The 12,459-nt window shown below is 56.5% G+C and overlaps 1 protein-coding gene across 2 annotated transcripts in view; it reads right to left on the reverse strand.

Annotated features, from left to right (window-relative positions):
- Positions 1-19: 19 nt before the first annotated feature.
- CYTH3 (cytohesin 3) overlaps positions 20-12,459 on the reverse strand; it is a 68,960-nt gene continuing 56,520 nt past the window's right edge. For both annotated transcript variants that reach the window (XM_070780223.1, XM_070780222.1), the window contains exons 5-13: positions 11,750-11,868; positions 9,154-9,234; positions 8,260-8,372; positions 8,026-8,174; positions 7,515-7,626; positions 3,673-3,749; positions 3,519-3,590; positions 3,286-3,440; positions 20-3,008 (exon numbers count right to left, since the gene is read on the reverse strand). In XM_070780223.1, coding sequence (XP_070636324.1) covers positions 2,936-3,008; positions 3,286-3,440; positions 3,519-3,590; positions 3,673-3,749; positions 7,515-7,626; positions 8,026-8,174; positions 8,260-8,372; positions 9,154-9,234; positions 11,750-11,868 — 951 coding nt within the window. In that variant the 3' untranslated portion in view covers positions 20-2,935. The remainder of the gene's footprint in view (positions 3,009-3,285; positions 3,441-3,518; positions 3,591-3,672; positions 3,750-7,514; positions 7,627-8,025; positions 8,175-8,259; positions 8,373-9,153; positions 9,235-11,749; positions 11,869-12,459) is intronic.

Raw genomic sequence — 12,459 nt, forward strand, 5'->3', positions numbered from 1 at the left:
AACCCAGCTGTAAGCAATCTTATTTTAACAATGTGTTTTTATTTAATGAACACAGTATTTGTCATTTGACAGCCATACACTCTCCAGGCTTACCATTCACTTTACAACAAAATTATCAATAGATAAAGGATATTTCTTCATGCACATTGTAGGAGTATATACATTGTAACAAACACTCCAGAAGTCAACATATATGTACATTATTTACATATTAACTATTTACCGTAAATAGAAATGTTTTCTAAGAAAAAATAAAACGAGAAATCACAATGTGTGGTTTCTGGTCTACAACAGACCTAACTTCTCAGCAAAGCACATCTATGTAGATATATGCATTTTAGCTTGAAAAATATGCATTGCTTTATATGCAGCATTAAATGCTGCTTCATCTATAAATAGCTCCTATTTGGACTTCGTTTGGTACCACGTTAAACTGCTCAAGGATGTTGTGATCCTGAGGACACCTGCCTGTCTGGGCCCAGGGTTGTCCACTTAAACCCCCATGTCAATGGGGGCGAGTGGGGCTGTGGAAGCCATGCCTCCCACCCAGCAGACCTTCCCTGCCTCCAGCCCTCTATCGCTGGAGGGAAGCTCTTTGGCCAGAGTTGGGACAAGGCGAGTAATTCAAGCACTGAGTGCAGACGGGAGGGTGGCAGGGGGGCGAACAGGATCACACTGAGATCCAGGTAACCAGGCCCGCCAGCCACAACCTGTCCCCGCACAGCCCTGACCCAGCGGGGCTTCTGGACCAGGCCATCTGAGGGCTTAGTGGGGGAGGACACCGTAAGCCTGTCAGGTTAATACTGTCACGACAAAACCTGGAATTCCATGACTTCACGTAACACTTCTAGGGCAAGGGACAGATCCTGAGCACCACGGCCTTCTGCATCATCCCAGGCAAACAGCCGTCCGGTGAGGCTCCTTCACAAGTGGTCAGAGAAAATTTCTTACAGAAGTTTCCTGCTCACTTCTCTCAACCCCACCCTGATGCAAACCCAAAAGACAAAGTCCTGATCCCCAGGGTCCTACCTGGATCAAACAAAGGAGAGAGAGATCGGTTGTCCCACGCGTAATACTGATGGAGCTGGCACCCCAGGCAGCCCAGGAGCGTGGCTGGCCCGAGGGGAGGGCGCTGCCGGTTGTTGTCAGCAGTGTTTGGTCGGGTGGTCTGGGCAGCGTCTTTTCATGGAAGACTGGGGCCAGAGTTGCATATATGCCAGTCAGGCGTTTTCAGGAATGCTGACTTGCCTTTCTCAGAACTAGAGGTTTGAATCTGAGGTATCGGTACAGTAGCAAAGCCTAAATGCTTGGGAATGAACCAAAACAGTCAGTTTGATGCCTGGTGGAGGGTCCTGGGCGTGGCCCCCTTTGCAGTCTAGTGTGACTTTAAGCTGCACGAGGCTGGGAGCCAACAGCCATTCCGTCTCAGCATCAAGGCAACTCCCAGGAAACGTTTTCTCTGTTTCACCTCTCCATGCATAGGCTGAGGTGGTCTTTCTTGAACTTGGCCTTTGCACAGGAGAGGTGATGACCTCTCAGGCGTACAGACTGAACAAGGTGGGTGTCTTCGCAGTAGGGCAGGGAAAGAGGTCCCCCAGGGAAGGGACCCTCCACCGAAACAGCCCATGTGGGCGAGGGGGTCCTACATATAATGTGCGGGGGTCCTGGTGGTGGAAATGAAACTTAAAAGGCATGTCACTGGCCCGGCCCTGAATGCCCCACCTGTGCACCCTTGGGCCATCTCTGTGGCATGATGGGCCCAGCTCCTCACTGCACGCTTGAGCACCTCTCCTTCAGCCAGCGGCACCTGACAACCTCCTGGTCAGGGATCTTCTCCAGTCTGACCACCAGTGCATATTTGGGGTTTTAAACTATTTACAAAAAAGCCTAAGTGCTATACACCTTCATCCCCCAGCCTGCTCTTCCCCTTCCTGTAATAGATCAAATCTCAAAACACAGCGGAAGATTATCTCTTGTTCCTTATATGTCTACACATTACATTAACATATCTGATCATTATAAGTATTCGTTTGGCCAACAGGCCTTAACTAGTGAAGACAGGGGTCGCAGCTGGCCTGAACCATGTGTCTGGTTGGACCATGTGACACTGCTGTTTGTGGGTATCAGAAACGGGTCAAATGTGAGCAGTTTCATGTGGTTCAATACATACACTGTCCGTCCTGGGATTCAGCAGTTACAGGATAAACACCCCAAACCAAAATTTATGATTTGTGTCTTTAGAAAAGTTATCTGTGGGGCCACGAAGACTGAGCTGGATGACTCACAAGACTGGACCCCTGGAACCCTACCCTGCCCAGTGCGTGTCCTCAAGGACACGGGCGTCTCCCTCCACAAGGGGGCGCCCTCGGGTTCCCCTTGAGCACGGCACCCAACTCCCCAGTTGCTGCATATGTGTGTATATGTAACTTGTTCTCAGTGCACAGTATATACGTGTGTCCAGAAGTTAAATTTATAGCTGCCATTCTAAAAATACTACTGTTAGAAAGTATCTTTCATTATAATTTCAGAATATAAAAAGGCATATAAAAGCTATAATCCTATATATCTGAGAAAAAAACTCAATAAAAAAGTGGTAGCTTTTCCTTTCCTGTTATGACACAAAACAGCGGCTTCCAGAACGGCCAACACCGCCACTGCCACCAAGGAGCACGTGGGGCCCCTTGTCTGCCCGCGGATATTCAAGGCTGGACCACCAGGCACAGCTGCAGGCCGGGACTTCGAGAAGGATGTCCTCGGAGCCGGGAGGGCGGCGGGGGGAAGGGGTGACGTGAGGCCTCTTGAGATCAGCAGGGGCTGCTGTCCCGGCAGAGACAGGGCAGGCCGTCGGGGTGGTCCAGGGTGTCGCGGGGAGCCCCCAGTCACTCTGCTGTGGGGTTTCAGTTTACTTTTACCTGCTGCTCAGACCAGGAAAGCTCTATTTCTTATTGGCAATCCTCCTTTTCCTCGTGGCCAACATGTCATAGAAAGGATCCCTGCTGATACTCGCTCTGGGAGAGAGAGTTAAAAAAACTGGGTTAGGATGGGAGGGGCAGTCCTACACACAAGGCCCCGTCAAGAGCGCCCCTCGCCCCAGGCCCCGCCCCTCTGGCACAACAGCCCCACCCACCACGCAGGCCCCGCCCCTCTGACAGCCCCAGCTCGGGCCTTACCCGGCCCGACACGCCCACAGACTAGAGTCCGCCCCTCCTGGCTTACCAAGCGCACAAAGCCCGCCCCCTGACACGCCCCACAGCCCAGGCCCCGCCCCGGTGGGCCCGGGCGCACCTGATGGACTTCATCCACTCCTCCTTCTCCTCCGGGCTGGGCGCCGAGATGCGGTATACCACGTGGTTGCCCTCCACTACCCGGCCGTCCGCCTCTGTCTTACAGGCTTTGATGACCTGCCCTTTGTGGCTGGGGTTGTACAGCTCGAAACAGTTCTGGTGGAGACAGATAGGGCTGTCACCAGGCGCTGGGGGAGCGGGAGGGAAGGACGGGTGGCAGGGAAGCCAGCTTACGGGTTTCCGTGGGTCCTCCACCTCCCTGATGCTCAGGTTCTCCAGCGGGATGATCCCCCGGGGCTCCTTATCCTGCGGGACAAAGCGCTCAGCCAGCCTCCCCCACACCCGCCGAGGGTCCCGCGACCTGGAGGACCCCCAGCCCTGCGCTTACCGTCGTGTATTCAAAGTAATAGAGGCAGTTGTCGGTGAGGATGAACCAGCGCCGCTTCCAGGTCTTCACGCGCCCCCCTAAGAGCAGAGGGACCCCGTGAGTCTGGGCAGAGCAAGCCCTACATGAGCTACTGTGCTTTTCAGAAATGCCACTGGGGCTGAGCTGGGTTTTACACTTCCTCCTTCGTGAAAACGTTTCACATTCTGCCCCATGTCCTGGCCACAGTGCGCGGCCTGGCCCGCCTGTGGCTGCCGGGGGGCCCACATGCACCCCCGCCCGCCTGCCGGGCACCCAGATGACCCGAGTGTTCCCCAAGTCTGCTTCCTGGAAGAGTTAGTCGTGATGAATGGCCTTAATTTCCCCACATGGAAATGACAACAGGATGAAGTCAGCGCCGCTGCCGGTCTGTCCAGGACTTAATCCCGTTACGTCAGGGCCGTCATCGCATTACTGAGGACTTGGGGCGGCCCTGGGATCCATCAAAATCGATTATGGCCTCGGCCCAGGGAATTATTAGATTGAATTAATCTCTTAACAAGATCTGGGACACACATGCATGCATACACACACACACACACACACACACACACAGAGCTCATCTGCACCTACTCTCCTTAAACTACAGAAGAGAAAATCTTTTACTCTCAAATATTCAGTAGAAACCCACTGGCTTCCACTTCTATTTCTAGTCTCTGCTTCCGACATGAAGTTTAAGGACAAAAGTTGAAAGAGAGAACATGCGCCTGGTGACAGATGGCTGCGATCCACCGGCACGAGGTGAGCAGCGGCTGCCCCGCCCCTGCTCCCCCGGGTGCAGACAGCTGAGACCCTTGTGGCTGAGGGTCACGGACCTGGTCCCTGAGATTGAGGAGCCAAGACGGGGACATGAAGGCTGTCCGGAAATCAAGGCACAGGGGCTGACATTTGGAGAGACCTGGGGGTAGGAGACACTCGGACACCCGGCTGCAGGGGAGCCCCGCCTGCGGTTTCAGTGCCACTGAGGGGTCCTCGGAGACTGGGACCCTCACCCTTGGGTCACTGACGAGACGTCTGTCCTCATGATGGCCACATGCTGCTGGGCAGGCAGGGCAGGTATGTGGGGCGACAGCCTCAGTCATGCTGTGAAGAGGGTCCCCAGATTCCCCCGCTCCCCTAATCTCACTTTCCATCCCCGTCAGAAACATCTGTCCAAATTCCACTGTCTTTGGGGGCCCTCAGACCCTGAGGCCCCTTCATGCCTCCAACCCCCAAGGCCTCCATTCCCTCGAGGTGTGTCTCGAACCATGGGCAGGGCTCTCTGTTCTCCTGGAAGGCCTCTGACTCTTCTGCACCTAGACTCCTGCCCTGCTACACCCAACTTCAGCGGCACGTCTGGAGGAGCCCAACCCCTGGTCCAGGTCTTGCAACCAGGGGAGCCTCTTGCGCTGGGGGCAGTGGGCATTGAGACAGAGGTGTGTGGTCAGGTGGACCCCTGAGCCTGGCCCAGCCCCAAGCCCCCTTTCAGGGTGGCGGCGGTGACACTCTTGGTCTCTGAGCTCCAGCAGGTTTTGCTGCGGGAGACGGACCAGCTCTGCTCAAGCATGTGTTTGTGGCTGGGCTTCAGGACAAGGGGACACACACACATACACACCCCTGCAGGAAGGAGCCTGGCTGCTCCTGACTAGAATGGATAGAAGCAGCCCTTTTCTCTTTGTAAACGCCTGCTGCCTGCATGGTTGTTAGCAGACACAGGCTCTCATGCATACCACGCAAGCCTGTTCTCCACGCCAGCTCTGTGCCAACCACACTCCTGTGTTAACACATCTGACTCACTCTCAAAACACAGTGACTACACAGTATTTACAGGACCATCATTAAGCACCACCACCGGGCTCTCTGCTCTGGCGGGGCACCCTGGCCTCCTGAAAGCATGGTCTCCTCTAAGATTAACTTACGACAACCAACCCCCAAACAAGGTCACGCTAGGACCTCCGGTTCCTAACTTAGCACATGCATGGCCACAGTGCTGGCTTCTCTGCCTGTGTGTGTAGGCTGTTCAGGGGCCCAGGGCTGTGTCCTCACTAAGTACAGGTGTGCACCCGGGCCCAGCCTAACACGGCCTCAGCACCCGCCTCCTGGGTCCCTAGGGGACCGACACCCAGGGACCCTTCGCGGGGTCAGAACCGTAGGCAGGAGTCTGGCGCGCTGACTGGCCGGCCGTGTGCTGGACACCCCGGGGACGCTAACAGCTCTGAGAGCAGAACAGCCCCAGGGGCTGAGGCTCCGGGCTACAGGTGCGACCTGTGCCATCACCAGCTCTGTGGCCCTCAGTCTTAGGTCTGAGGACACAGCGGGGGCTGCGGGAACGGGGGAGTAGCAGGCCCCGGGACCCTGGGACACCCCTGGGCACCAGCCGGCCCTGTGCCTGTTGGTGCTCTGCCGCAACGCTGTGGTCCGGTTATCTGCTCGACCAGATGACAGGATAGAACACAAGCCCTGGTGTCAGACATCTAGTTCAGTCTTTAGAGTCACCCAGCTGGCACTGGGAGCGCCCTGGCTGCCAGGCAGGCCTGTGCTGTCACCATCCTAGGGGGGCACTTGCTGGCAACAGAGAACAGGAAGGGCCCAAGTGCAGCTGCTGCTCTTCTGGGCACCTTCCTCATGCCCTCATCCCAGCCCCACAGGCTGGAAGGGATCTCAAAGCCAGGTGTGTCTGGAAGGTCACTCGGGCATTACTCACGGCCATTGCTACGGTTCTGGCTTTTTAGGCCAAGATCCAGAAGTCTTCCGAACCCTGGCACAGCCAGAAAAGGTCAGAGCTAGATCCCCAATCAGGACAGCCGCCCCGCGCTACACACCCTGACGCCGGCCACACTGCCACCAGGCCCATGTTCGTCCTCTCTGGGTTAGACTCAAAGCACCAGCATTCCTGTAGGCCCTGGTGTCTGACACTGTCTGCAGAGTGCCTGCCTCATCTGGCTCATTTCACAGGCTCTAATGTCACCAGAAGGAGGAATCTCAACCCCCACCAGAATGATAACTCCCTATGGATCCCTAAGATGGCCCAGTATATATAAATGCGCTTCTGCTTGTTTGTCAATAGTCAAGAGATTCTTAACACGCTTCTCCCATCCAAATACTAACCAGGCCTGGCCCTGCTTAGCTTCTGAGGTCAGACGAGAGCACCCGCGTTCTAACACACGCGCCTGGACTCTGCACAGGTGGTGCAAACACGCACTGCCTGGTTAGCGGGCTGGGCGGCGGGCGATGCGCTCGGGCCCAAGGACGCGGAGGGGCGAGCTTGTCTCCGCCCGGCATCTCCACGCGCCTCGGTCCCTCACTCCTCGCCCAGCCGCGGAGGGGCGACGCGGCCGCGGCACCTTGCCCTGCGTGGAGGATGAAGTGAGCCCGGCACGTCTGAAGCCACGAGGGCCAGATGGATGGCAAGCAAGTCGGAGCTTCACACGAACCGACAGAGAGGAGAGGAGAGGAGAGAGCAGCTGGCAAGGGGCAGGAAGCCGCTGGGTACGTACCTCCTAACGCAGGACAAGCAGGGACAGCCCGTCACAGAACAGAAAGGTGGGAGCCACAGGCAGAAGGAAAACAACAAGAAGGCACATTTAAACCACGCATCGAAAGTCAGCCACACCGAACCAAGAGAGGCGGCGGGCGCCCGGGGGCGGCGCTGCCGCCGGAGCAGACCCCGCGCGGGCGCGCCTAGCCGCTAGGGGGCGCTGTGCGGGGACCTCGGGGAGCCGACGCCTCCGGCCGCGCGGGGAGGCGCTCCGGGCGCCGCGGGGGCTGCGGCGCGGGCGCAGGCAGAGGGGCCACGGCGGGGTCCCGCCCCCGGCGCCGCCGCTCACCCAGCTTCAGGAGCCAGCCCTCCCGGTCGGGGTTGAAGAACGTGTGTGTCAGGTCGTTGCCATCGTCCTCGGGGATCTTGAACGGTTCATTCTTGATGCTCTCGTACAGGTTCTGCGCAGGGAAGGCGGCCGGGGCTCAGGCCAAGCGCCACAAGCCGCCCCGCGAAGCCCCCCAGGGCGTGCCCAGGGCCCCTCTAAAGGCGTCCCACTTGGGCGCAAGGGCAGGGCCTGATGCTCCTGAGCCCAGAGGTGGGGACGGGACGAGGAGGACACGGACCGGTGAAGAGGAACACGGGGGGGAGGGGGGCGGCTACCTGGGGAGGGGACGGGGGACATAGGGGTACACGGGGAGAAGGGGCCACGGGGAGGAGGGGGGAACGGGGAGGAGGGGCCACGGGGAGGAGGGGGGAACGGGGAGGAGGGGAGAACGGGGAGGAGGGGCGCACGGGGAGGAGGGCGCACGGGGAGGAGGGGGTCATGGGGAGGAGAGGAGCATGGCGGGGCGGCTCACCCGCAGCAGCTCCTCGGGGAGGTCCCCGCCCTCGTTGATGCCGCGATTCATGGTGACGAAGCGCTCGGCCGTGGGCTTGTCGCGCACGTTGTGGTTGTGGAGGCTGGTGTTGAGCATGATGATGGCGAAGGACAGCACGTAGCACGTGTCTGGGGGGGGGTCAGCGCCGCGGGCCGTCAGCACAGGCCCAGCCCGGGCGCCCCCGCGCCTCACCCACCCGCCGCGCACACTCACCCGTGGACTGGAAGACACCGGGGTTGCACAGGCAGTAGCGAGCAGCGAAGGCCTCCATCATGCGGTCGATCTTCTGCGCCTCGCCCGGCAGCCTGAAGCTCCAGAGGAACTGCCTGCAGGGGCGAGAACAGGGGGGTGGGTGGGCATCTCCGAGAGCAGAGGCCCTGTCCGGGCGGCCAAAGCGCACTGACCCCCTGGACACCGAGGTGCGCCCACTGTCTGCGCTCCCTGCCCACCTGCGGGAGCCCCCACGGCTGATGAAGAGAACAGGGTCCTTGTGGGCGCACCCCAGGCTCTCCAAGGCTGCCCCTCCCCGAGACACCGTCTTCAAAACGCTTAATTTAAAACTGGACCCACAAGCGCGGCCTTCAGCCAAGGCCAGGGGCTGAGCCCACAGCAAGGCAGCGGCCACCTCAGTCCACAGCTGGGGGAGCAGTCACCAGGAAAGCGGGGGGGGGGGAGTGGGGGGGAGGTGCTGCGGCAGAGGAGACAGGCTGAGACCAGCACCTACCAACGAGGCTGGGAACACGGGCCAGGGCGGCCTCCCTGGGCACAAAACCCACACCCTCCTCGGCACACGCTAGGCCTCCACGTGGTTAGTGGGCAAAGCCAAATGTGGCGTCAAGTGGGCCCAGGCCTGGCGGCACTGAGACTGCACCCAGAAGTGGGAAGGCGGAGGCACCCACAACTGCCAAAGACCAGGCAAAGAGAGAGAAGGCAAAGCAAGAGGGAGCCGAGCCAGAACCTGGGCCACAAGGAGGCAGGAGAGGCCCGTCCCCGTCCTCCCCGCCCCCCACCCCGTTTCTCTCTCTGGTAGCTGGAGTTACCCACAGGGTCACCGCCCAGCCACTCGCCCAACCAGCCTCCCTTCACACGCAGGGGATGAATGCTCACCTTAAGGCTTGTACGAGGTTGAGATCAGCAAACTCGTGGAGTTCCACAAAAGCCTGAAGAACTTTAATGTTAAATTCATCCCTAAGAAAGAAAATGGACTTTACAGCCTCACTGCATGTCATTTCAGTCCTTTTATTAGACATTTCCTAAAGCAAGTGAAAATTATGACCAACCTAGACAGCATATTAAAAAGCAGAGACATTATCCGTCTAGTCAAGGCTATGGTTTTTCCAGTGGTCATATACAGATGTGAGAGTTGGACTATAAAGAAAGCTGAGCGCCAAAGAATTGATGCTTTTCAACTGTGGTGTTGGAGAAGACTCTTGACTGCAAGGAGATCCAACCAGTCCATCCTAAAGGAGATCAGTCCTGGGTGTTCATTGGAGGGACTGATGTTGAAGCTGGAACTCCAATACTTTGGCCACCTTATGCGGAGAGCTGACTCATTGGAAAAGACCCTGATGCTGGGAAACATTGAAGGCAGGAGAAGAAGGGGACAACAGAGGATGAGATGGTTGCGTGGCATCACCAACTGGATGGACATGAGTTTGGGTGAACTCTGGGAGTTGGGGATGGACAGGGAGGCCTGGCGTGCTGCGGTTCATGGGGTCGCAAAGAGTCAGACACGACTGAGCGACTGAACTGAACTGAAAGCAAGTGTTCAAGAGATTTAATGTCATATGATTAAAAGACAAGTTCTTTTTCATGGTGCGTTTGTTTTCAAGCTTAGCTCAAAGGAGACGACCCAGTAGGATGTGGAGTTTACTTCACAATCAGTACGAGTCAGGGTAAGACCCCAAATACGAGCCCGACTGCCAAGGTTGAGAGTCCCCTGTGCTGAGCACTAAGGCACCCACCCAGGTGTGTGGTGCAGAGTCTCAACCTCAGGGCCACCACGAAGCAGGCGCTAGTCCCGTTCCCACCTCCCAGGAGGGATTCTGAGGCTCAGAGCCAGGAAACGGCTCCTCCAGGGTCACGAGCCAAAAAGCAAGGTCCTGGGCTCAGAGAGGAAGATGGTTTGGAAGTGCTGCCTCCATTAATAACTAGCTTTTAAAAACTAAACCGAGTAGAGTTTAGTAGAATACCAGTAGAGTTACTGGCTCACACGGTAAGGTCACTATTTGGAAGAACTGCCATTGAGTTTCCAAAATGGCAGCACCCTTGTTTTTTACAGCCACATATGAGGGTTCCAATTTCTCCACATCCTCACCAGCATTTATGATCTTCTTTAATGACAGCCATTCCTAGTGGATGTGAACGGCTACCTCGCTAGTTCTGATTTGCATTTCCCTGATGACTCATGATGTTGAGCACGTCACCATATGCTTACTGGCCACTGTGCCTATGGCCTTGTCGTAACGCCTGTTTATTCTGGCTGCACAGGCGCTTTGCTGCGGTGTGCAGGAACAAGCTTAGTTGCCCCACGTCACATGGGATCTTCGTTCCCCAAGGAGGGACTGAACTGCGTCCCCTGCACTGGACCACCAGGCAAGTCCCCTATCATACGCCTGCGTATGTATATCCTCTGGATGAATGTCTACTCAGACCCTTTGCCCATCGACGACTGTCTGTTTATGACCGAGTTGTAAGAATTCTTTTTATATACCGGATACAAGTCCTGATCAGATTTCTGACCTGCAAATATTTCTTCCTATTCTGTGGGTTGTCTTCTCCCTCTCTTGATGATGTCCTACGAAGCAACTTATGTTTTGGAATTTAATGATTTTGTTTTTCTCTTTTGCTGTCATATCTAAGAAACCCTGGCCTAATCCAAGGTCACAGATTCATTACTAGGTTTTCTTCTTAGTGTTTTATAGTTTCAGTGCTCATATCTAGGTCTTTGGTGAGAGATCCAGTGCCATCTTTCTGTGTGTGGATATCCAGTGGTCTCAGCACCATATTCTGAAAGGACTATCTTCCCCACCGAACAGACTTGGCATCTCGTTTGATGGTCTGTGTGAGGGTCTATTTCTGGATTCTCAACTCTGTTCCATGACCTATATGTCTGTTCTTACACCAGCACACCAGACTGTCTTCGTTCGTGGAGCTTTAGTCTGTTTTATAATTGGGAAGTGTAAGTTTTCCAACTTTGTTCTTCTTTTCCAAGACGGCTGTGGCTATTCTGGGTTCCTTGAATATCTGTATGAATTATGGGATGAGCTTGTCAACTTCTACAAAGAAGTTCGCTTGGATTTTCTAGGGAGTATGTTAGATTTGTTTATCAAGGTGCAGGCAGTTGCCATCTTTGCAACATAAGTCTTCCTCATACCCCCAACTAATGGGGGCAAGACGACGACCGAGAGAGCCGAGGCTTCTGTGCAAAACGTCCCAAGAAGGTCACGATGGTTTCTGGGGCGAGCAGCGGCCTCCTGGGTTCTGCCCCCATCCCCAGGCTGAGCAGAGGGCCCCAGAGCAGCGTAGACCCCACCTGGCCCCAGGACCGCCCCTGCCCCTGCTCACAAGGACACAGGGGAGGATGTGGTTCTGCAGGGCTCGCTCGGTCCTGGGGAGCACGGGCAACCCCGGAGCCCACGTGACAGACCCCGATGCGAGGGTCGGCCTGGGCAGGCAGGTGGCCCTCTCCCCTTGAACTCACCTTTCACCCAGGTAGTCCCCGATGACTGTCTTATTCAGGCCTTCCCCTTTATACAGGAACTGGGCCACATCCTCCGGGGAGCTCTGCAGCAGGTCGTTCTCTATTAGAAACTGGATTCCCTGGAGAGGAGCGTGAAGGAAGCAGCGCTGAGGAAGGTCCAGAGACCACGTGTCACCGCCTCGCTGGTTCGGACACAGCCGAACTGACACGAGAGCACAGTGGGGTGCTCCCATCACCGAGCTCATCTCACCCATCAAAGAAAAGCGCTTCCAGGCCTCCTGGGAAGCAAGCGGGTTAAGGACAGACAGGCTGCGGAATAAGCCCTCCTAAGTGTCACCAGACATAAAGGCGGAAGGAGCTACGACACAGAACTTGCCCAGCTCAGGAAAAGGGTCTGTGCTGTGTGTGAGAGGAGCTCGTCGTATGTGGCTGGCCAACCCAACACCGGTCACAAGCACCCCCTTCCCCATGCTCCCTTGCAACTTGAAATGACTTTGTGAACAGATCGGGTCAAAAAAACAGATTAAGTCTGTGAGGAGGACCCTGGAGAGCTGCTCGTTTTCTGATAAAAGGGGACTCCTGAGCAGCACGGCTCCTTCCTCCTCCTTCCTGCCGTGAATGCAGATGTGATGGCAGGAGCCCTGGCAGCCGCTGGCAACACAGGGAAACGCCAGGAAGAACACAGAACCCTGGGTCCTGGGAGCCACTCG

The sequence above is a fragment of the Bos indicus genome, chromosome 25, assembly GCF_029378745.1.
Source record: "Bos indicus isolate NIAB-ARS_2022 breed Sahiwal x Tharparkar chromosome 25, NIAB-ARS_B.indTharparkar_mat_pri_1.0, whole genome shotgun sequence".
Classification (NCBI taxonomy): Eukaryota; Metazoa; Chordata; class Mammalia; order Artiodactyla; family Bovidae; genus Bos; species Bos indicus.